General features: G+C 50.4%; 8 protein-coding genes across 8 annotated transcripts; 3 read left to right on the forward strand and 5 right to left on the reverse strand.

Annotated features, from left to right (window-relative positions):
* Positions 1-542: 542 nt before the first annotated feature.
* Triagg1_10165 (uncharacterized protein) lies at positions 543-1,565 on the forward strand (the record flags this gene model as incomplete). Its single annotated transcript, XM_062894206.1, has 1 exon — positions 543-1,565. One exon carries the CDS (start codon positions 543-545, stop codon positions 1,563-1,565), a length of 1,023 nt encoding a protein of 340 aa, XP_062750905.1.
* Positions 1,566-1,989: 424 nt separating this feature from the next.
* Positions 1,990-2,412, reverse strand: Triagg1_10166 (uncharacterized protein; the record flags this gene model as incomplete). The annotated part of the gene is made up of 1 exon (XM_062894207.1): positions 1,990-2,412. One exon carries the CDS (start codon positions 2,410-2,412, stop codon positions 1,990-1,992), a length of 423 nt encoding a protein of 140 aa, XP_062750906.1.
* Positions 2,413-2,955: 543 nt separating this feature from the next.
* On the reverse strand, positions 2,956-3,825 carry Triagg1_10167 (uncharacterized protein; the record flags this gene model as incomplete). Its single annotated transcript, XM_062894209.1, has 1 exon — positions 2,956-3,825. The coding sequence occupies one exon, from the start codon at positions 3,823-3,825 to the stop codon at positions 2,956-2,958; it is 870 nt and encodes a 289-aa protein (XP_062750907.1).
* A 3,436-nt stretch (positions 3,826-7,261) lies between these two features.
* Positions 7,262-8,515, reverse strand: Triagg1_10168 (uncharacterized protein; the record flags this gene model as incomplete). Its single annotated transcript, XM_062894210.1, has 1 exon — positions 7,262-8,515. One exon carries the CDS (start codon positions 8,513-8,515, stop codon positions 7,262-7,264), a length of 1,254 nt encoding a protein of 417 aa, XP_062750908.1.
* A 2,786-nt stretch (positions 8,516-11,301) lies between these two features.
* On the forward strand, positions 11,302-13,529 carry Triagg1_10169 (transcriptional regulator family: Fungal Specific TF; the record flags this gene model as incomplete). The annotated part of the gene is made up of 5 exons (XM_062894211.1): positions 11,302-11,528; positions 11,639-12,391; positions 12,447-12,574; positions 12,617-12,683; positions 12,746-13,529. 5 exons carry the CDS (start codon positions 11,302-11,304, stop codon positions 13,527-13,529), a joined length of 1,959 nt encoding a protein of 652 aa, XP_062750909.1.
* Positions 13,530-13,812: 283 nt separating this feature from the next.
* Positions 13,813-16,485, reverse strand: Triagg1_10170 (CAZyme family GH3; the record flags this gene model as incomplete). The annotated part of the gene is made up of 3 exons (XM_062894212.1): positions 13,813-14,218; positions 14,286-16,305; positions 16,392-16,485. The coding sequence occupies 3 exons, from the start codon at positions 16,483-16,485 to the stop codon at positions 13,813-13,815; spliced, it is 2,520 nt and encodes an 839-aa protein (XP_062750910.1).
* An 846-nt stretch (positions 16,486-17,331) lies between these two features.
* Triagg1_10171 (uncharacterized protein) lies at positions 17,332-19,150 on the forward strand (the record flags this gene model as incomplete). The annotated part of the gene is made up of 4 exons (XM_062894213.1): positions 17,332-17,545; positions 17,620-17,799; positions 17,872-18,957; positions 19,023-19,150. The coding sequence occupies 4 exons, from the start codon at positions 17,332-17,334 to the stop codon at positions 19,148-19,150; spliced, it is 1,608 nt and encodes a 535-aa protein (XP_062750911.1).
* A 1,046-nt stretch (positions 19,151-20,196) lies between these two features.
* Positions 20,197-21,180, reverse strand: Triagg1_10172 (uncharacterized protein; the record flags this gene model as incomplete). The annotated part of the gene is made up of 1 exon (XM_062894214.1): positions 20,197-21,180. One exon carries the CDS (start codon positions 21,178-21,180, stop codon positions 20,197-20,199), a length of 984 nt encoding a protein of 327 aa, XP_062750912.1.
* Between the last annotated feature and the right edge of the window lie 653 nt (positions 21,181-21,833).

Here is a 21,833-nt window from a genome sequence, read left to right on the forward strand (position 1 = left end):
AATCATCACCATCTCCAGTACACGTAACCCAGCCCACTAGGCCATATATCCTATCCCCGGGCTTATATGCGAGGATAGAAACAAGTTGGCAGATTGGCCGAGTGATTATGTGGCGCACGGATCGGACGGCCAGATCGAAAAATATACGAGACCCCCACGAAGGGGGATAATACCGCCAGTTTTTATCGCCGAATTTATTTTGCGGTGATAACGACTCGGCGGCTTCACTTGAATATTTGGCATTCGGACTTGAGGTCAAAAATTGTAATCACTTTGTCATCAGCTGTCATCACGTCTTTCTTGTCCTCGAGTTTTACTATATCGATTAGTTACCGGTTTTCCTTTACACCGACTACAAGGGAAGTCTTGGGTGTGTCCGTGGATGAGATGAAATCAGACCGTATTCTGTTCGTGAAATTATATAGCCTCCGCTTAGAACTTGCACAGTTTGTAGAAAATACCCCGATTGTCACCGCAAACCAATCTTCTTAAAGCCTAAACCTACCAACGTTCTTTCAAAATTCCAGCCAAGCCCAGACACCATGGCCTCTCTACCAAAAACCTACAAAGCCGTGGTAACAAAGTCGGCCAACGATACCTGGGAACTATCAGATGTCCCCCTTCAACACCCCAAGGCTAACCAGGTCCTCGTCAAGGTCTTGGCTTGTGGTGTTTGCTTCAGCGATGTGATGATAGGGGCAGGCGAAATGGGCGACGTTTTCCCTCGTGTACTCGGTCACGAATTGGTCGGGGACATTGTAGAGGTTGGCCCAGGCGTTACCCAATTTCAACAAGGCCAGCGCGTTGGCGGTGCCTGGCACGGTGGCCATGATGGCATCTGTCGGCAATGCCAGCGGAGCATCTTCCAGCTGTGCGATAACGCTGTGATCAACGGCGTGACGCAGGACGGTGGCTTTGCCGAATACGTGCTCCTACGGACAGAGGCAGTTGTTCGTATCCCCAAGGAACTTGATCCAGCCAAGACTGCTCCCCTCTTATGCGCCGGCGTTACAGTGTTCAATGGTATTCGAAAGCTGCATGTCGAGCAAGGCGCTGTTGTTGCTGTTCAAGGCCTGGGTGGACTTGGCCACTTGGCTGTCCAATACGCGAATAAGATGGGCTACGAGGTCGTGGCTATATCAACAGGCAGCGATAAGGCTGCCTTTGCCAAGCAACTTGGTGCTCATCACTACATAAATTTCCAGGAATCCGACGTTTCAAAAGAGCTCATGAAGCTCGGTGGTGCCGCCATTGTCGTACAGACGGCGCCTGACCCTGCCGTCTACAAGGCTCTGATGAGAGGCCTAGCCGTAGAGGGCAAGCTGCTCAACTTGGCTGTCGGGGCCCCCTTTGAGGTTGAACCGTCGGTGATTAATATGAGAGCGGCTTGTGTCCAGGGATGGCCGTGCGGGCATGCCTTGGATAGCGAAGAAGCGATTCGCTTTGCAATGTTGCACGGAGTTGAGTGTATGGTGGAGACTTATTCGCTGGCTGACGTACAGAAGGCGATTCAGAGTCTAGCTTCTGGGAAGCCAAGATTTAGAAATGTGTTGTTAATGCAGTGATTTTTGGTTCAAGGTATTGGGGAGCTGATAACAGTATGAAATGTGTTACGGGAAAATAGAGTTGATGCATCATAGAGGGGGGTCCCGGGATGAGTATAGATGAAGGAACTTGCCAAACCGCAAATCAATAGAAGTAGAATTTTTACATGATTAACAAATCTTACAAACTGATTCATGCTTTACATCTACACCAATCGGTGACTCAATTAGAAATTACCGCTGCCTGTTGTCTGTCTCTTCCCCTGAGAAGAGCCCACTGTCCCGAATGTGCATTTCAGCGGCCTGTTGAGGATTCCTGTCACCGACTGCGGCATTTCCTGGCCGTTGTTGTCCCCTGAGCCAAACCGCAACCCCTTGGCTGCCCATCCAGACAAGATCCAAAGCCCGACCGTTTGCTCCGGTGATGGTGATTGGAACAGATAGGTTATAGGAGTTTGTTTGCATTGGAGAGAAGCTCAATTTGTCCCGACTTGTACGCTATGTAATAGTCGGATCCTAGTTTTGTCGCATCAAAGTTCTTGAGCTTCTGATCCTTGACATGCAGTAAACCACCAGCGGTCTCGGTGATTTTGTAGCATTCTCCCGTCGACAGTGAGAGAGACTTGCGGTGACGGTGGTCGTACGAGGGCAAATTTAAAGCCCATCCGATGCCCAAGCCAACATCCTGCGCGTTGAGCGGGTTAAAGGAGAGGGAGAGGGCAAAAGTCCCAACGTTATGAACGTGCGAAGGCTTATGGTAGACGTTGACGCTGCAGGTGTATTGTCCTGTGCGCGGATCCACGCCTTTCTGGAGAAAACTTTCAAAGTTGAAACTTTGCGAATAAACGCTGCTTTGAGAGCCCGACATTTTGTTTCTCCGTCTCTAGTCGTTTGTATTTTCTGTGTTTTGTATCTTTGCTTTATGTATTCTGTTAATTTGGATCTCAATTTCTTTCATTCTTTGTTTTTTTTTTCTTCTTAATCAAGTGGAAAGTACCGGTTCTTGTCGCACCCATATAGATTCTTATTCACCAGGATTACATCTAGTCATGCTGATGTGATTGCTGTCTCTCACCAAAAGTCGGTATTGTGGTCACACAAGGGATATCACATGCCGCAACGAATATTCCAACACGTAGTCAGAGATATCTGGTGCCACGGCGTACGATCAATATGGCAATTCATGTGTGTTTTACCCAAAATGGGTTGATTACGGGAATACTTTGCTGTTAAGCGAAGGCAGAGAAGACAACTAGTATTAATTAATCGCGTTTTCAGCTTGAGTCCCTAATGCAACTCAAGGTTCTCATCTGTCTCCATTCCTTACAAAAGCGTCCTGTTCGACCACACGCCCTTGACTGTAATGACGTTGTACAACAAGAATCCATACATACATGTATTATACAACACCCTACCATAGCAATACAGCATACATGAACATTGCGAGCGGGTTCGTGAGTAGAAGAGTAGAGGCCGAAGATTCACTAGTAGTAGCCGCCTCTGCATCAATAACTGCATTCCCAGTCTCAATACCAACAGTTCCACTTACAGTCTTTGTAGTTCCAGTAGATGGTGCCGGAGCAGACGACGAGGAATGCGCTGGCTTGGGGCACGGGTTCTGGTACACAAACTGCTCAGGCGCGCCCTTGCAAGTAGTCGCGGCTCCAGCGTCGTAGGTACCATTCGAATACATCCAACAAGTGCCCGGAGCGTAGGGTGAGTTGTCATCGTTGTGTGGATTAAAGACGACGTAGCTGCAGGAATCGGCCTTTGCACACTGACTCAAGCAGTCCGTTGCGCCTCCGCTAGCAGTACAAGCGCTGAAGCAGTCATCATCCGGTGTCGGATATCCGCAAACCGAAGCGATGGCAGAGGGCGTTGCAGTCGCTGCGCAGCTGTCCGAGCCCGAGGTGGGCGTGCCTTTGCATACGGGCTCGTCGTAGACGAACAAATAGGGGTTACCACAAGAGCTGCCGGCGCTCGCATCGTAGCTCTCGCCCGGATACAGCCAGCAGGTGCCTGTGCCGGTGTAGGGATTGCCCTCGCGGAAGATGACGAAGCTGCAGGGAGGATGGGCATTGCAATACTCCCAGCAAGAGGCTCTGCCATCGCTGGCGACGGCGAAGTTGAAGCCTGGTTCTGGATAGTCGCAGAGACTGGCGACGAGAGAGGCTGTGCAACTCGGGGCTGCAGAGGTGGAAGTTGGGCTTGGAGATGTTGCAGCGAGGACTGGCAGAGCGCGCAACAGGGCGATTGACGCCCAGAAAGGAGTGACCTTCATAGTAGCGACTGTGATTGGTAGCGAGCGCGGTTTGTAGCAAGTGTGGCTTGTAGACAGCGAATGTTGTTGGTTGTTGGTTGTTGGTTGGTTGAGTTGAAGAATTTAATCGTGACAAGAGGACAAAGGGATCAAGACAACCACGTGATGTACCAGGGGCCGAGAAAGGCAATGGCCGAGATCAATCCTATTAAGAGCTAGCCAGTTATTATTATTATCATCATTATTTTGTAACAGCATCTTCTTTTGCAGTGACAATCAGGTTCGACTTCTATCATTGTGTGACCAGGTTCCATCTGTCGCTACTTTGCTGATGTAAACACAATACTACCTAGATAAGATCTGCTGGCGAGGAAGTCGAATTGCACTCTCGGTATTAGCCATGGTGCTTGGGCAGCTAAAGACTCTAGTTTCACGTACAGCAGCAGCCATCTCTTTTAGTCCAGTAAAGGAAAAGACTAGAACACGTCCGACTCTATAGAACGTTGACCTATATTCCGCAATGTCAATAAGAAATATGTTTGTCACACGACTTCAATTCAACAATAGCTACAATGAATGCTGTGATATGTCCATTTTCAGTTAATTCAAGGAACCGCTGTTTCTCCACAAGACACTGGGGAAATATCTAGAGGCGTTACATGGCCTCCAACCTAGCCTAGACAGCCTCCAGAAATACGAGGCACAAGTCTCACCGGTTGCCAAACTGACAAGACAAGAGTTCAATTAGCCTCCAAAACAAACTACAGCCGACCCCCATCATCTAACCGAGGATCCTCGCTTCGACGGTTCTAGAACTGCAGCTTACGGGAGGCGCCATCCCTGTCTCGGCAATTACCAGATATGGAAAATGTGAAATACACGTAGTCAGTCAGACCGGAGCAGTGCCACAGTACGGGTGACCACTCAGGAGGCTAGAAGGCTGAAATGCATCAATAACAGCACACCACGAACGGGTTCGAGCTTAGCAAATACGAGGCATTAGTTTCTCTAATTTGGTACATGGATCTTCCTGTTTGAACAACCGTCGGGATATCCATAAACTGCAGGACTTGGATGGCAGTGTCGAGCAATTTCAGGTCAGTGCCTAATAAATGTGTCAGCAAGTGATTTCATCTAGACAATATTTTCACTTGCATACCTGGTGCTCCCATAAGTGCTACTGCAAATGGCAACTTTTCCACTAGGTCGCTGACTCTGGAATGATATAGGATCTCGGCAACTGTGCATCATTAGAAAAAAAAAGAATGCTGTACTTTGCAGGTGATCAATTTACTTGGAACAGCAAGAACTGGTGACTTCATAACGGGCCCAAGGGCCAAGGCGTTGATACCGTCTTGAGGCGGCCGGTGAATGCTTGAGATTCGTTAGCTTGCATCTAGGACTAACAATGTAGTGGTGACTGAGATGTTACTCACTCGGCGTAATCGTCTCTGTATCTTGGCTTTGCATCTTCAAGCGGCATTACTGTAATGGCATTTGTATGGTCCCCTGTCAAAATTGTTTGTTGGAACCACTAACGGTAAATGTCAATTTCCTCGAATCCCGTGATCCTTTGTCTTAGGGTTGTTTGTTTTCCGACATCCCTAATTTCGTATCAGATATGTAAACTATTAGTTATTTTGCAAAAGCAAATCCTACCAAAGTCGCCTATTTGGCATTGTTGTGTAAGGTGCTCGCCCAAACATGTGCCAGTAACGGGCACGAAAGTCGTCGCTGTTATGATACACATCGTATGCTAGACTAACGATAGCTTAACGGGACATTAAATTCAGCATAACAAACATAGCCATGTCCTTGGCGAATAATTTTGCGACACTTCTCTCCTTGGGGCGAATGATTTCCCAAAAGTCGGTTGGCCATATGATGGAGGAAAATGACTGCATGTACCTTTATATCAGCTGTGCTTCTACAGTTGTTTGCAGGGAAATATACCTCGGGTGTCTTGTCAAAGCTGTCAAAATTCAGCCATTCTTGAGCAAAATCCCTACACTTTTGCAAATCTCTTGCCAGAATTCCTGGAACATCCAAGGTTCTTAATACTTAGTCCAACGCAACAGATCAAATACAATGGTCACTTACTAGACATGTCGCACAATGCCGTCAGTAGAGATGCTGCCAATGCTGGGACGCAGACCAAAACATCCACACCAGTGAGCAGGCCGCGTAACGCCCCCCCAAGCTGTCAATGAATTCGTCAGATAACAATCAGCTTTGTCAGACAACATATTCAGCATGTACTGTCTGTACCAATGGCGATGTCAAGCCATCATAGGCAGCAATGGCCGAAGTAGCGCCCGAACTGCTGCCTCCAGGGGATTGATAGCCGTCTGCTCTAGGATTCCATGGCGCTTGATAGTCGGTATACTCAATTGGCCCGTGATCACAAGAGCTTCTGATGCGTCGGATGGGCTACAAATGAATCAGCTTGTAATCATTTGACGTGTGTAATTGTTAGCCAATACTCTTGCTGTAGTTTCAAAGTGACCATGCAGGTCCCTTTCGAATCATCCACCAACTTGCACACCTCTCTGAGCTCCTGATCAACCATCACATGAGAATCAGGGAGATAATTCGACGACGAGATAAATGTATAATTCTTCATGCCATGTTGGTGAAGAAACTTGATGGCATCCTTGGTTATGGGATATGCTTCGTCAACACGTCGTCCGTCTTGTATTCATCCCGGAGCTTCTGCATCCATGCCTCCGATATTTCTGTGGACGCCTCTGCTGGGACAGGAAATACCGTGGCCAGGTGTAAGCCGACCGTTTTCATAGCTTTGAATTCTACAACAGAACAACCCATTAGCATGGTGAAGTATTGGATACCGTGGACATGAATGATGCCTTACCTTCTTGGAGCACGGCGCAACGTAACGGACGCCAGATACCGAAAAGCAACAGTCGTCTGTGCCTAGAGTTGAATCAATTGACACCGATACATCGCGGGCGGGAGATGCGTCGCGCCGCCATTGCACGGGAAAACAGCTCAGCATTCTGTCATCTCGAGTCTTTGACAACGGAGCGATGCTGTGATGGAATTCGTTTTGAGAGAGGAGGGCTTCTTTAATGCAAAGCTGCTTCATACCTCCTTTTTTCCGCCGGTACTACGATAAACAAAGAGACGCAAATTACTAGGCATCACTTTTGTCGGCCAACTGTAGGCACCTTTCTCTTTGTCTCTCTGTACTACGGAGTACAAGTTGCAGCAAAATCACCACCAACTGTGGTCCATCAACTGCATGCACTCAAACAAAGACACTCTCATACGCGGCATCGCGAAATACGAAACATGCTCATCAGCAGCTAGGCTTGATATCGATTTTATTAATTTGTTTTTGTTTTTCACCACACTCTTCTATCGTACACCAACCAAGCTGTTGTTATTTATTCCCATCTCCCACTCCCACTCCCCAAATCACCACACATCCATCCGCTTAGGTGTGACCAACGAGGCCGGCCTGAGGCGCATTGTCAGGGTTAATGTTTGTGTTTGCAAATCCAAGAAGCGAGTTCCATGTGTTGGCAGTATCTGCATTCCTGGTTCCCAGCGCCGAAATCTTGGCCTGAGCATCGGCAACCGCAGCCTTGGCCGCCGCGTTGGCTCCGCACACGTTGGTGAGCTGGTCGTGGATCCGGTTGGTGATGATGTTGGGGTTGAGCGCCTCTTCCTGGCCCTTGTTGACAAGGGGGTCGATTGCCTGAAAGGTGAACTCGGTGTCGGATCGTCCGTCGAGACCGGCCTCGAACTTGATGGTGGGCACGCAGAGTCCAAAGTCCAGGCCTGCAATGGTCGAGGCGACGAAGCCGTCAAAGTTGCCCGTGACGGCGTTCTTGACGGCCCCGGAACCTGCACCGGGAGCAGTGCATGCGAGAGTGCTGCCGCCGCCGGTGCAGGTTCCGGCTTGAGCTGATGAGCTGCCAGATGAAGCATTGCCAGTGGAGGTATTGCCAGACGAAGCGGGAGCGCTGGAAGCCTCAGCAGTTGCCACCGAAGTCACAACAGCAGTCCTCGTAATGGTAATCATGGTGGTTGGGAGCGCGATGCTGTTGCATCCCTGGTTGTTCACCGCAGTCGCCGGAGGAACAGAAGCCTGTGCTGCCGAGGCCGAGGTGGCGACTGGTGCGGCAGCAGACGATCCAGCAGCTGGTGATGCTCCCGAGACGTCCTGCTTGCTGCCGTCCAAAGCAACAGCCGTAAAGTTGGAGAAGCCATTCTGGACCATGACTTGGGCGACGCTGAGGCCGTCGGCTGCGAACGGCTTCGTCTTGGAAGCCGCCGCATTCTTGTTTTCGAGATCCGATCCGCCAACTGCAGGGTCAATCAGGGGGACGACACCACGGAGTTGGGCGGATTTCGGCAGAGTGGTGTCCGAGCAGATGGAAGGGACGCTGACGACAAAGGGGTTGAAGTTTTGCTCAGCCGCAACGAGGCCACGGGCTGCTGCAACGGCAGCGTCACTCGTGCCCAGCTCCTCCAGAATTGAATCTGCGTGAGTGAGCTTGCCACAAGGGTTTGCAGCAGCGAGGAGGAATTGGATAGCGTTGCCGGCCAGAGTGGCAGCCTGTCCGGGTTGGCCCAAGTTTGACAATGCCTGGATAGCGGCAATGGCTCCGTTGCCCTGCTCTTGGCCGAATCGGGCCTCGGCCGCAGCGGCGAGGAGAAGAGAGACGGCGACGGAAGTCTTCATCTTGAGTTGTCTGAGATGATGGAGTTGGGGAGATAAACAGCAAAAGGGTTTGAAAAAAAAAAAAAAAAAAGAATGTAATTACACAGAAAGAAGGAGAATCAGAAAAGAATGAAAAGTCAGAGGCAATCGACCGGCGAAAGCTTGAAACTCTGAGTTGATAGAGAATGGAATGGGAAAAGCGAAGATGGAAAAGAGTGGTGGAGAAGAAGAAAACGACACAATTAGCGACGGCATCACAGCGACTATATAGCATCACAGAAAAGCAATCAACTCACTATCATCATCATAGATACTCCTTATCGACAATTCCATCTGTCGTACGATTGCATGGTGTTTGTTTCACTTGGACACCAACGTCTCAAAATCCGCGCGGCAACGGGGCCAAGAATCTCCACTGTTTCAGGAACATGGCGGTATTCGGGACTCTTTACACCGGAGTTGGTGATGAAACAAATTACCGTTTACGACATGGAGCCCTTGCCAACACTCAGCCTTGTTTGGCTAGCCGAGGGCAGCTTGGCAACGATCAACCAAATTCGAAGAAGAGAAAAGAACGCCCACTTTCCCGATATGATATTGCAAAAGTGGTCTGCTGCTGGGGAAGAAGAGGCGAGGGGCCGACCTGAGGATGGAACTGGCCCTCATCTCGATCCGTAGAATCACATAGACAGCGCGTAATAGACGATGATGGGCCACATTCCCCAGTTTGGGTATGACTTGATGCCGCCGGTGACTTTTGTTTCCATTCTCGTCAAACATCGGATGCACTCTATCTAATACCAATACCAGCAGCTGATGCGGGCCAATGGCATTCGACGCCCTGAGAGCGGCAAGCGAGACGTGCACCAGATGATGGAAGCTTATCCCATGTGGCTAGATCCGATAAGCTTCTGAAACGATATTCGTCCCAGCGGCTGATGAGTTTATTCGCTTGGGGGAGAGACGGAGGACGGAGGAAATCTGTCAGAGTTGTGAAACCACAGGCTTGTAAGATGCGGAAGAAAAGGAGAGGCGGATTCTCCGGTGAGAGGTACGTACCTCGGCACTCTGTGCATTTGTGCTGAGTAAGAAGTTGCAAAGCGCCGAGGTTTAGCAGCGCAGCAAATGGGGAATAGCGCGATGGGGAGAAGCTAGAGCCGCGTTGCGCAGTTTATCCGATATTATGGGTTTCCCATACTACAGAGTATCTGCCCGCTTTCGACTGTCAATTTTGCTTGCGATTACAAGTACAAAGTACAGAGCCGCCTCTAGAGATGGCGATGAGACATGTCGATATAATTGACCCTGTCTAGGGAGATCACGAGATTGGGTGATGCAGTGTCATCAGCAAGAATGTCAATTTAGTATATATATTTCTAGAAATCTAAATATAGAGGGTTGGTTATAATAAACTGGAGTCTCAATGGGTTTGGTAATGTTCAGCAAGGAGTACAAGTGGCATGTTTTATTCTTCAGCGTCACAAACTCACTCACTACGATATGATGACTTGACACTAACTAGAGTGCATGCGGATACGTTATAAAAAAAAAAGAAAAGAAAAAGAAGAAAGGCCTGCATGTAATTTATGCATAACCTGGTCCATTCATGGCTGCAGTAGCTGCACGCGCAAAATGTGTTTTGTTTGTATAGGGTAGCAGCGATGTTTCGCTCGAGTCAGCGTTGTACCTATTTTGGACTCATTTCCATATCCATGAATGTTCATCTTCAATACACTACGAGCATATCAGCACGTGCAATAAAATAAATCAAAAGATGTGCTTGTGTCCTTGCAATGTATTTCTCAAACAAATCTATTATTCATGCAATGAATAAAAGACCTTTTGACATCTTTCCCATTTACCTATACTCGGCTTTCACTCACAACACTCGTCGAGGTAGTTTAGATGGCCAGGTAGGTATTTACATGGCAATCAGATTGGATTCAGCTACCACGTCCACTAGCTACGTGACATGGACAAGATGACGCCGTAACTTGCCTGACCATCCACCGACGTTAACCTCGAGCCTAAGGGTTTGTCCCTTGGCAGTAAAATTTGGTACGTTACAGCTAACAATTACACCTTTATATGACTCTGGAGTTTTTACAATGTTTAGATAATTATTTGATTTTTGATTCAAATACTTTTTTAAATACTACTTGCACTGTCCCTGCGGCAGGACGAGCTGCTCAAGGTAACACTCCAGAAAAGCAACAGCTTGGTCGGCTTAACGTAATTCCGCGATACTCACCCGTCCCTACCCGTGGATGCTTACTATTCCGCATTCTGATTTTTTCGGTCATTCATTGAATCGAATTCTCCAACTCACAGCATTCAATCTTCTCTCTCGCTGTCTGTTCTCTCTCTGAACCTCTATACTTTGTATACACCAACCTTTTCAACTCATCTCAAGGTTGACTCTTATATGTTGTGTTATCCCCCTCTGCACATCAACTTACCGTCTCATCCTACAGTGTGATTTCCAGCAAACTACTCCGTAGCATCAGATCAGATTCATAATAACGTGGGGTAATAGAAGAACAAGGCGTCAGTCTAGAATCTCCCCCCTTCAGGACTAGCCACGCGTATAAGAAGGTTACATCTTCCTGCATGTGGGGTGAACGCTACAACCATCCACGTTTCTTATCCAGCAACTGATCTAAGCAACAATCATCACTCCCAGCCCAGCCCAGCCCAGTGTCTCGGTGTTTTTTCAAAAGTCCTGGCAAGGCTACCGGTAGGTTACCCGCTATTTTCTGGATCCCTCTCCCCCAGAGAGCTCCAAAGAGTATACGAGTATCTCAACCATGGAGGAGAACAACTCCCTCCCGCGGCCCACTGCTGTCGCGATGGATACAAATAGTAGTAAGAAGAGAAAACGCCCTAAAGACGTTCCCTCGCATACAAGGATCCTGGCCGCCTGTGACGCCTGTCGCGTGAGCAAGACGCGGTGCGACTCTGCTCGCCCGACGTGCGCAAAGTGCGCTGAGCGCGGCGTGGGCTGCCATTATCCTGATAAAGATCCATTCTCAATGTAAGCGGGCACACGCACAGCCTGGGGCTTTTTGGCCAAACAAGAAATCATGAACCATGACCAATTGCTGATTTTGATGCCTTCTTCTTCTCTTCTTTTGTGTCTTGTAGATTCGAAACCTGGGGCAAGAAAATTTTGACCGCCGTTGAAGAGCAGGGGCGTCTCCTGTCTAGTCTCGGGAATGGCCTCCAGCCGCGTCCCGAACAAATGTCTCGCCTGCTGGACATGGACGGAGACAATCTCGAGACCATGTCGCGAAAAGACACTCCATGGACGCCCATCACGGGCTCCGACATGATCCTGGGCTGGTCTGTATTCCCACAGGAGAGGCCGGTCAGCACGTTTCCCTCGTCAGAATACGCCGAGAAGCCGAAGCCATCCGACCTTGGTACGTGCCGAGTCAACTTGATGATGTTTGCATGCAAAGCCATGTGTTTGCTAATCGAGACGGTGCGGGCAACAAAAAAAACAGAAGTGTCAAACCCTTCCCCAGAACGCATGTTTGAGCTGCGGGACATTTACATGAGCAAGATCCAGGGAAAGAATCCCATTGTCGACGCCGACCAGCTTGACGCTCACATTGCATACGTGCTGGAGAACGGCTTCGGCTGGTCGGCCACGTCGTGTCTCGTGCTCTTGGTGTTTGCGCTGGCCGCCGTCTGGGGCAACTACCCCGATGATGAGCGGCGAAATATCGAGTCGGACGAGGAGCTGGATCTGTATCCCAGGCAGCGCGTCACCATGGCGGTGCCGGATCATCGCATGAGAGAGTCTCTGATGTACATTGCCATGGCGCAGAAACGAATGTCCACGGCGTATTTGGACGATTCGTTGCTTGGCGTCGTGTGCTTTTGTCTCTTTGGGTATGTGTGACCTAGAACTGTCAATGTCGATGCTTCTGCTGACGTGGGGGATAAGAATGTGGTATCAGTACAATATTGAGCCAATACCTGGGTGGAAAATGTTTCGAACAGCGTCAATGATGTGGGAAGCATACAACTTGAAGCACTCCGATGGCAAGACGCAGCGGCCCAAGCAAGAAGAGAGTATGTCTCGCCCATCAAGCCCACCACTGCTGCTTTTGGTAGAGAGTATTGACAACGTTACGCAAGGTCTTGAACAGCGACTCTACTGGACATGTCTCAAATCCGAATGGTACGTCTCTTCTCCAATGTCAACCGGAAACTTGGTTGAAGCTCACATGCTGGTGTCTTTAGTGAGGTACGGCACGAACTCAACGGCCTCCCTTCGTGCACACTCCAAGAATCATCGTTCCCCTACGCCCTCCCTACCTTTCCAACCATCGAGAGCTTCGGCCAAAGCCCCGTGGACAGCACACGCCACGAGCAGTCCACCACGCTGTCCTACTACTACTACCTCGCCGAGATCTCTCTCCGCCGCCTGCTCAACCGCACTCGCAGTGCCGCCACCGTGCTATCACCAAACATCGACTCCCTAACCGCCTCCCAGCTCGCAGACACGTTGCAGAAGCTCGAGGGCCAGCTACAGCAGTGGCTCGACTGCCTCCCCCCAGCACTCCGCTTCCACATCCCGCCCGACTCACGGCCGTCGCCCGACGAGCCCGAACTCGTCAAGCTCATGCGCGAACGATATGCCGAGGTCCGCGAGCTGCTCTGCCGGGCTTACCTGTACATGTGTCTCCACGGCGGCATGCGGCTGACACGCTCTCAAGTCGAAACATTCGGCGCTCACGCTTCTCTGGGCCTGAGGCTGAGCATCTACCGCATCCAGACGGAAAACGCCTTCTTCCGCCACCCCGGATCGTGGGGAGCCTGCCGCGTGCGCTTCAACCACGGGCTCTGCCTGATTGCGGCATTCCGGGGCAAGCAGGCTGGGGTGGAGTCGGCGGCGCATGTTGTCGTGCCACCGCAGTGGCGAGAATGCGTGGGCATGGTTCAGGAGAGGCTGGAGACATGGGGTGACCAGGGAGGGGGGATTCGGGAAATGGCTGTGTTGTTGGATTGGCTGCTGAAGCAGTAGGCTACACGTGGTAGTTTTTTGTTTATATATATATATTCAATGGTTTATATTACTTGGTACTCTTTGCTTACTCGTTCATTGCTCACGCGTTTTTCAAACAAAGGGACCCAGTTGTGGAGGAGCACCAGCTTCATGATTTTGAGGGAAAAAAACAACAACAATGCAATGTAGCCTTCCATATAGTGTCCATCTATATTCTATCCAGCCAATCATTAGATAATCCATTGGCAGTTTTCCAATCTATTACGATAGTGCGTGTTTGTTCCAATGCCACGTCCACGACTCACAACCCCAGCCAGTATCGCGTCTCGGGAACAACCAGCTTTCCCTTGCCCAATATCTCCTGGCTAGACACTCCCACCAAGACCTCGTACGTCCCTTGTTCACTCTTAAACTTGTTCTCAATCTCGTCCCAGAAACTGGTCGCGTACTTGTCAATGGGAATGTGCACCTCCTTCTCCTCGCCCGCCTCCAGATACACCTTTTCAAATCCTTGCAGCTCCTTTGCCGGGCGATGCGTCGGGGAGTTGGGGGCGGCAATGTACAGCTGCAGGACTTGTGCACCGGCAACCTTGCTAGTGTTTTTGATTCTGACGATTGCCACGCTGGGCTGGTTCGGCCGGAACGTCTCGGGCACCGTCTTGACGACTGGATCTGAAAGGGCAAACGTAGCGTAAGAGAGGCCGTGTCTGCACAAGATGTGGGTTAGAACATGAACAAGTAATCGTCAAGAGTCCTTGATAGGACAAAACTCACCCAAACGGAAACAAGACCTCCCTCTCCGTCTTCTCGTAAAACTTGTAGCCCACATACACATCCTCTCCGTACAAAACACGTCCGCCAACACTCGCATAGTTGAGGTACGCAGGGTTGTGCTTGACGTCGACGGGCCACGACAGAGACAGCTTCCCCGAGGGATTGACATGGCCAAACAGCACATCGGCAATGCCGTGGCCCGTCTCGTTGCCGCCGTACCAGGCCTGCACAATGGCCTTGGCCTTATGGGCCCATTTCATCGTGACCGGCGTCCCCGACTGGTTGACGACAACCGCGTTTGGCGCGGCGTCGAGAACCTGCGAGATCATCGTGTCCACGCCGGGAGGCAAGTCCATGTGCGGACGATCAAAGCCTTCAGACTCCCACTCGCCACTCAACCCCGTGCAGATGATGGTGTAGTCAGCGTCCGCCGCGGCTCGGACAGCTCGGGCAATCATCTCCCTGGGCTCAATCTTGACACAGGCACCGAGATGGACGGCGCCGCCTCCAAAGTTGACCATGCCGACGGTTTCCATCTTGGTGGTGTTGGCGGATCCAAACTCGAGCCGCAGCTTGTACGTGCTGCCGGCCACCATCTCCTTGGAGCCAATCTTCTCCGTGGTTCCCTTGCCAAAAAAGGCAGTGCCGCGAGTCTGGTGCGTGGTGTTGTCGATGAGGAGCTCGTCGTCAATGTACAGGTTTGCAGTACCAAACACACTGAGGCCAAACTCCCAAGTGCCCGTTTCGGTGGGGACAAAGTCTCCAACCAAGGTTCCCCAGAACATGGCCTTGTTGAGGCTCGGGACGCCGTTGTAGTCCATGAGCTGGAACGACGTTGACGCGACGTTTTCGCTGCCGAGGAGCTTCCTGTCGGTGACGGTGATGGGGTCGTTGTAGAAGTGGATGACGGCCTTGGAAATCATTGACTCGATGACGGGGAGCATCTGGTGTGCGTACGCACCCACCTCGTGAGTGATGGAGGCATCTGGCAAGGCCTCCGAGACGGCATCGTAGAGGGAGACGGTATAGTAAGGCAACAATGAGGCGCTGCCGCCTCCGGAAATGGCTGGTAACCGCACGTGGGAGCCAATGAGGGCGATCTTGGCCTTGGTTTTGGGAAGAGGCAAAAAGGAGTCTTCGTTCTTGAGGAGCACGATGCTGCTGCTGCTAATCTGGCGGTTCAGGGCGCGGTCCTCTGGGAAATCACGCCCTCTCTCTACCTCTGACACCTTGAGCTGTCCGGCCTTTTGGGCAAACCTGAGGACCCTGCGGGCTCGCTCGTCAATGGTGGATTGCTTGAGCAGGCGGGCTTGCAGGGCGGACTCGATGTATTTGCCTCGATACCTTGAGACGCCGGGCATCTCGAGATCGAGACCAGCCTTGATGGCGTCGATTGTGGTATACGTGCCGTACCAGTCACTCACAATGAGAGGATCCCAATCCCACTCCTCTCGCAGGAGATCCTCCAGCATCTCTGAGCTGTCGGCGACGTGCTTGCCATTCACCTTGTTGTAGGAAGTCATCAAGGCGCCGGGCTTTGCATCTCGAGCTACGATTTGAAAGGGCCGCAGATATATCTCTCGCAGAGCCCGCTGGGTGATGAGGCAGTCTACTGCTCTTCTCTCGTGCTCCTGGTCGTTGCCTACAAAGTGCTTCACGGCAGAGATGACACCGGTGCTCTCACAGCCAAGAATCATCGAGGCAGCGAGGATGCCGGACAGGTGAGGGTCTTCGGAGAAGGACTCGAAGCCACGGCCGCCCAGGGGGGATCTGGGCGTGTTGATGGTAGGCCCCAGCCAGCAGTGGGCTCCCTTGGCGATGCACTCATCGCCGAGCAGCTTTCCCGCCCTCCTGAGCAGCTGCTTGTCCCAGGTGGAGGCCAAGGCCGTTCCACAGGGCAGGCAAGCAGCGGGCACGCCGGCGAAGAACTTTGTGCCGCGGATGCCATTGGGGCCGTCCGTCAGGCGTACCGACGGCACGTTGTGCTCCGGAATGGGAAAAGTATGCCAAAAGTCAATGCCTATATTTGCCCCCTCACACTTTGATTTAGTAAAACGATATGATGATGTATACTCATTGGGGTTAGCTTGAAGAACAAAGACTTACCGGACAAGAGAGCAATCTTTTGGTTCTGGGACAGCTGGGCCAGGACGGTGTCGACGTCGAAGCCCAATTTCGTCTGCTGCTGCCACTCGCCCATGGTGGAATTATTGATTGATTTTTTTTTCCCTCTTTTGATTTGGCCAAGGAACGTATGTACTTTTTTGCCTTGGGGGAGGGGAGGAAATAAAGGCAAGGTACGTAAATCCGAGTAAAGGGCAAAAAAGGAAGGGGGGTGGGAAGAAAAAAACAATGTTATAAATTTTTTTTTAGTTATATACTCTTAAGCAACCATGTGCGTTATATGTAGCCAGGGGGCTTTTTCCAACGGCCAACGGCAAAAAAGAGCCGCAGCACCGCCCGTCATCTGATTGCAGAGTCCCGTTTAATTGAGTGGGCTTGAAGCATTTGTGATCTCGGAGGTTCCCCATGGAGGTGGAGTCGAAACTCCAGACTCACGACCAGGATCCGCGACCAGATGAGGCTAAACGCAACGCCGGCTCGAGGACTTCTGGCTTTAACGCAGACTTGTTCGGAGCTGATGTGGGGATACGAGCTTAAACCGCGGTGCCCGTTCCCAGTTGTCTTCGGGGAGTCTCCCCGAACATTCCCAAACTAGGCCTCTCCAACAACCCCAGACTTCAACTCCACGATTTTGAGGGGAAGCCAGACTAACGGAATCCCAGGCCCTTGGCTTCATCCCCCAGCGCTAGCCGGCCTTGGCAACGGCCTGACTGGTGGGTTCTCCGCAATAGTCTGGTGTTTTTGGCTGAAAAAAAATCGCCATTCGGCTTACTTTTGGCTCCTTTTGTCCAGCACCCGACGACAATGTTGCAGAATAAAAAGAAGGCATCGTCGCCTCTCGAATCCATTTTCCAGCTTCAATCATTCTCCATCCCAACAACACCTTCCTCTTCTGTCCCGGTTGACTTGACTTTTGCCTATCATGGGTTTCCTCAAGCCCACCACCAAGGAGACTGGGGCGTCTGATCCCATTGTCACCGTCATCGCCAACGAGGACAAGGTGCCGTGGTACAAGAAGCCGAACCTGAGATACCTGTACTGCATTCTCTTCCCGGCATGCATGGGGATCGAGTTGACGTCTGGGTTTGATTCCCAGATGATTAACGCTCTCCAGATTGTCCCGTCATGGGTTGACTGTAGGTCATCCTCCAGGCCCCCTTTTTTGGGTAATATCAATCATGTGTGCAGTTTTGATTTATACGCATTCTAGACTTTGATAATCCTCAGGGATCCCTCAAAGGCATCATTGCGGCGGCATACTCTCTCGGAGCCATTCTGTCGCTGCCCTTTATCCCCATCATCAACGACAAGTTTGGCAGACGCTGGTCCATCTTGGGCGGCTCCGCCATCATGATCATCGGTGCACTGATCCAGGGCTTCTCCCAGCACGGTGAGTGGTTTTCTCCCCAGTGTATGATTTTTCCCATGTGAATGTTGCGTCTAACGACTCGAATTCATACAGTCGCCATGTACATTGTTGCCCGTATCATCCTCGGCTTCGGAATCCCGACCTGCATCGTCTCTGGCTCGTCTCTCATCGGAGAGCTTGGCTACCCCAAGGAGCGTGCCGTCCTCACATCTCTCTTCAACGTCTCCTACTTCATCGGTCAGATTGTTGCCGCTGCCATCACCTTTGGCACAAACAGCATCCCCAACAACTGGGGCTGGCGAATCCCCTCTCTGCTGCAGATGGTGCCGTCCGTCATCCAGATTGTCTTCGTCTTCATGCTGCCCGAAAGCCCCCGATGGCTCGTCACAAAGGGCCGCAGCGCCGAGGCCAACGAGATCCTCATCAAGTACCACGCTGAAGGCGACGCCGACTCCGAGTTTGTTCGCGCTGAGATGGCGCAGATCCAGACCACGATTGAGCTCGAGTCGGAGAACAACAAGAAGAACTGGCTCTCCATCTTTGCCACCGCCGGCATGCGACGACGAAGCTTGATCTCCTCATTCCTCGGCTTGTTTACCCAGTGGTCCGGCAACACTCTCATCTCGTACTACCTGGGCGACCTCCTCGCCATGATTGGGCAAACCGAGTCCGTCTTTAAGCAAAAGATTAACGTTGCCATTGCCTGTTGGTCTCTGTTTGCCGGTGTCACCGTGTCTCTGCTCGTCAACCGCTTCAAGCGTCGCACCATGTATCTCATCTGCACCTGCAGTCTGCTCGTCGTCTACATCTGCTGGACCGTGACGATGCAGCAGAGCATCGCTGGAAACCTGGCCAACCACCCCAACAAGGCTGCGGGCGCCGCCACCATCTTCTTCATCTTCGCCTACCAGCCCTGCTACAACATTGGATACAACGCCCTGACCTACACCTATCTCGTTGAGCTGTGGCCGTATGCCGAACGATCTCGCGGTATTTCCCTCTTCCAGCTCTTTGGGCGTCTGGCTGGCTTCTTCGCCACCTTTGTGAACCCCATCGGCCTGCAGAACATTAGCTGGAGGTGGCTGATTGTCTACTGCTGCTGGCTGGCGTTTGAGATTTGCTTTGTCTGGTTCCTGTTCCCCGAGACGGCTGGCCGAACCTTGGAAGAGCTCGCCTTTTGTAAGTTTTCCTCATGCTATGACCTGTTGCATTTGATCCAGTTTGCTGACATATTCCCCCCGCAGTGTTTGAGGACAAGGAACTGGCTGACCAAGCCGTCATGGCCGTCGAGAAAGTCGTCCACCACGATGTCGACAACAAGGCCGTCGAGATTGGCGAGGTGCACCACGAGGAGAAGACCAGCAAAGTCTAGGCGTAGGAGAGATGAATTATGTATGCGAATACCGGAGTTGGAATTGCGGAGCGGAAGCCTGATACCAAGCATTTTTATGTAATACACTTTATGAGAGAATTTAATGAATCAAGACTATTTGTAGTCTGTCAATATGTGAAGTTTGAACGCGTTGAATTTTACATCTTGTTCTAAACTTACTGTCAAATCTCATCTGGACATGATATTGCAACATTATGGAGGACTAGATACGGTGTGACTGGATGTACGCGTGTCTACGAGGCGTAACATTACATGCTGTCCTGTTGCGGATTTCCGATACCCCGACACATCGAAGCAACAATTTGCAATAAAGACTCACAAGAACGGCGCATGAATCGCTTTTAAAGTAGAGAGTGGCGTTTGGGGGCCAGAGACTAATTTACCCCAAAAATGTCGGTGGATCCCATATTTGGAGGTCTGCAAGGGGCTGCCGTAGTTTTATTGGGTGATACATGGCTCCTCAGAGACAAACTTTTTTGTAATATGTAAATGCAGTGTACTAAACTTGAGAAATAGCCTCAACAGTAGCATGTTATTGATGGTGTTGGCTAAAGATAGTCGTTGTAATAAGAGCTTAGGGATTTAAGCTAAGTGGTATCAACAAGCGGGTTTACTCCATGTCGGCACAACATCTCTTGTCTCAATTTTTGAGATTCGGGGTTTTTTTTAATAATACCCGATGATGATACAATGAAGTACCTATAGCCGTATCTATTTGGATAATCAAACACTGATAATATTTGGTAAAAGGCTTTCCTATGCATCTTATTCCGACATTGAACTCTACGCAGCCACAAGAGAGTTTAACTTTGGGGGGTGACAGGATTCCAGATTACAGCAAAACACCACAAACGCCCTGATTTGCATCATCTACAGCCTCAAAATTGGTGCTATTATTTATTCCATCAATTGTTTTCAATGAAACTACATTTCTATTCTTGACAATTTTAGTATACAACAACCAGACTCGGTCATGCCACATCAAACTACGCCGTGGTTCCCCTCCTCCATCTCCTCCATTCCTTCTATACATCGACGGAACCCAAAACACGAACAACCATTGTCGTGATAGGAGTGGCTTCACCTTCATTTATGCTACTGAGCCGAAATTTCACAGCCTTCATACTGTGCCTGCGCATTGTATAATACAGCACGTAGAGTATCCGCGGCATCCGCTCGGGATTGATTGCTTCAATGACTGTCCCGAGAGCATATCCAGGCGCCGAGATGATTGTAAACTCCATCGTAACATGTAGGGGACCACTAGCGGTCACCACCCTGTCAAATTTCCAGAGTCTCTCCAGTTGCGTAAATATGGGGTGCAGGTGCTGGTGCGCTGCGTGAAAGATGTTGCCAACAAATCCTGGATCTCCCGGCTCGATCACTTCAAACCTGTCAACCATGATACTGGCCATGTTGCGAACCTGTGAGGCGCTGGTAAACGACAGGTTGGTTCGGAACGTAGGCACGGGCCGGTCACAGGTGCCCCCCCAATACTGCGCAGGTGGGAAACTGATGTTCTTTGCATCCATTGTTGGCTCAGTCAAGTTGCGTTCTTTGAGCGTGTATCCCTGGCCGGCGTCGATGGTTCGTGGGACCGTGTTACGTTGTCGAGCTCGCACTCGTCTTCTTCGATCCCCTGATAGGCGGAGGCAGTCGAGTTCATAGGATCGGAACGCGGGGAGGACGGTGCAAGCACAGTTGTGGCCCTCGGGATTCATCGTTGCGACAGGGACCTGGCAGGAGTCATCACTGTAGAACTTCCATTCACAGTATGGCCAATCTGGATTGTCTGGTTCTTCGCCAGAGCGGACGACTATGCTCGAGCCATAACTGTAGGCAAAGGAACAGAAGCTGTACCCAACATGGCTCGCGTATAGCATTTGCGTCAGGGCTCCGTTTGGTTCGTCTTCGCAAGAGGTGCCATGGAAGACTTCGAGCATTGAAGCAGCCGACGGCACTGCGAAGAAGGCGAGGCGGGCAATGTTGAAGAGAGTAGAGAAGCGCATTGTGAAGGTGGTTGAATAGTATTGTTTTGAAGAGGATGTGGCTCGGATGTGAAGCAAATGTGTTGGTAGATGCAATGGGGAGGATATTGTGGGAGCAGGTGTAAAGGGATAGAGGGAGGTTTATATAGGCGATCCTCAAAGTTTGTACGGGAAAAGCTAATCAATCGTCATGGCAATATTAAAAGTTAGTATGTAAGAGGCAAAAACTGGGGTTATATTATGGAACTCTGCATATGTTCAAAGTATATCCATCCACTGAGCTATGTCTCGTTCCGCTTGTATCTGCTACAAATTTATATGTTTCTCCAGTACTTACCTCTACTAGATTTATATTCCTCTACTATCTACTACAACGTTTATATTCCCTGACTGTTTACTACCATTTACATATTCCTCTCATATATACGTCTATACATTATTAATTTATCATAGTTCTATTACTTATAAGTTATCCAAGATGCCATTAGAAAGTTCGGACGAGCTGAAGAGGTAAATAAGAGAGTAGACTGCATTCTGCAGCTCCTAGGGCAATAACGAAAAGTATAATGGCGATACGTTTGCTATAGAAAAGGTGGCTGAACTACAGTTGTAAACTCCATCTTGAGTTGACTCATAAGCTCAAACCCAACGCCTGTTCAAGGGATCACAAATAG

Source organism: Trichoderma aggressivum (assembly GCF_033847375.1).
Source record: "Trichoderma aggressivum f. europaeum strain CBS 100526 chromosome Unknown scaffold_066, whole genome shotgun sequence".
Classification (NCBI taxonomy): Eukaryota; Fungi; Ascomycota; class Sordariomycetes; order Hypocreales; family Hypocreaceae; genus Trichoderma; species Trichoderma aggressivum.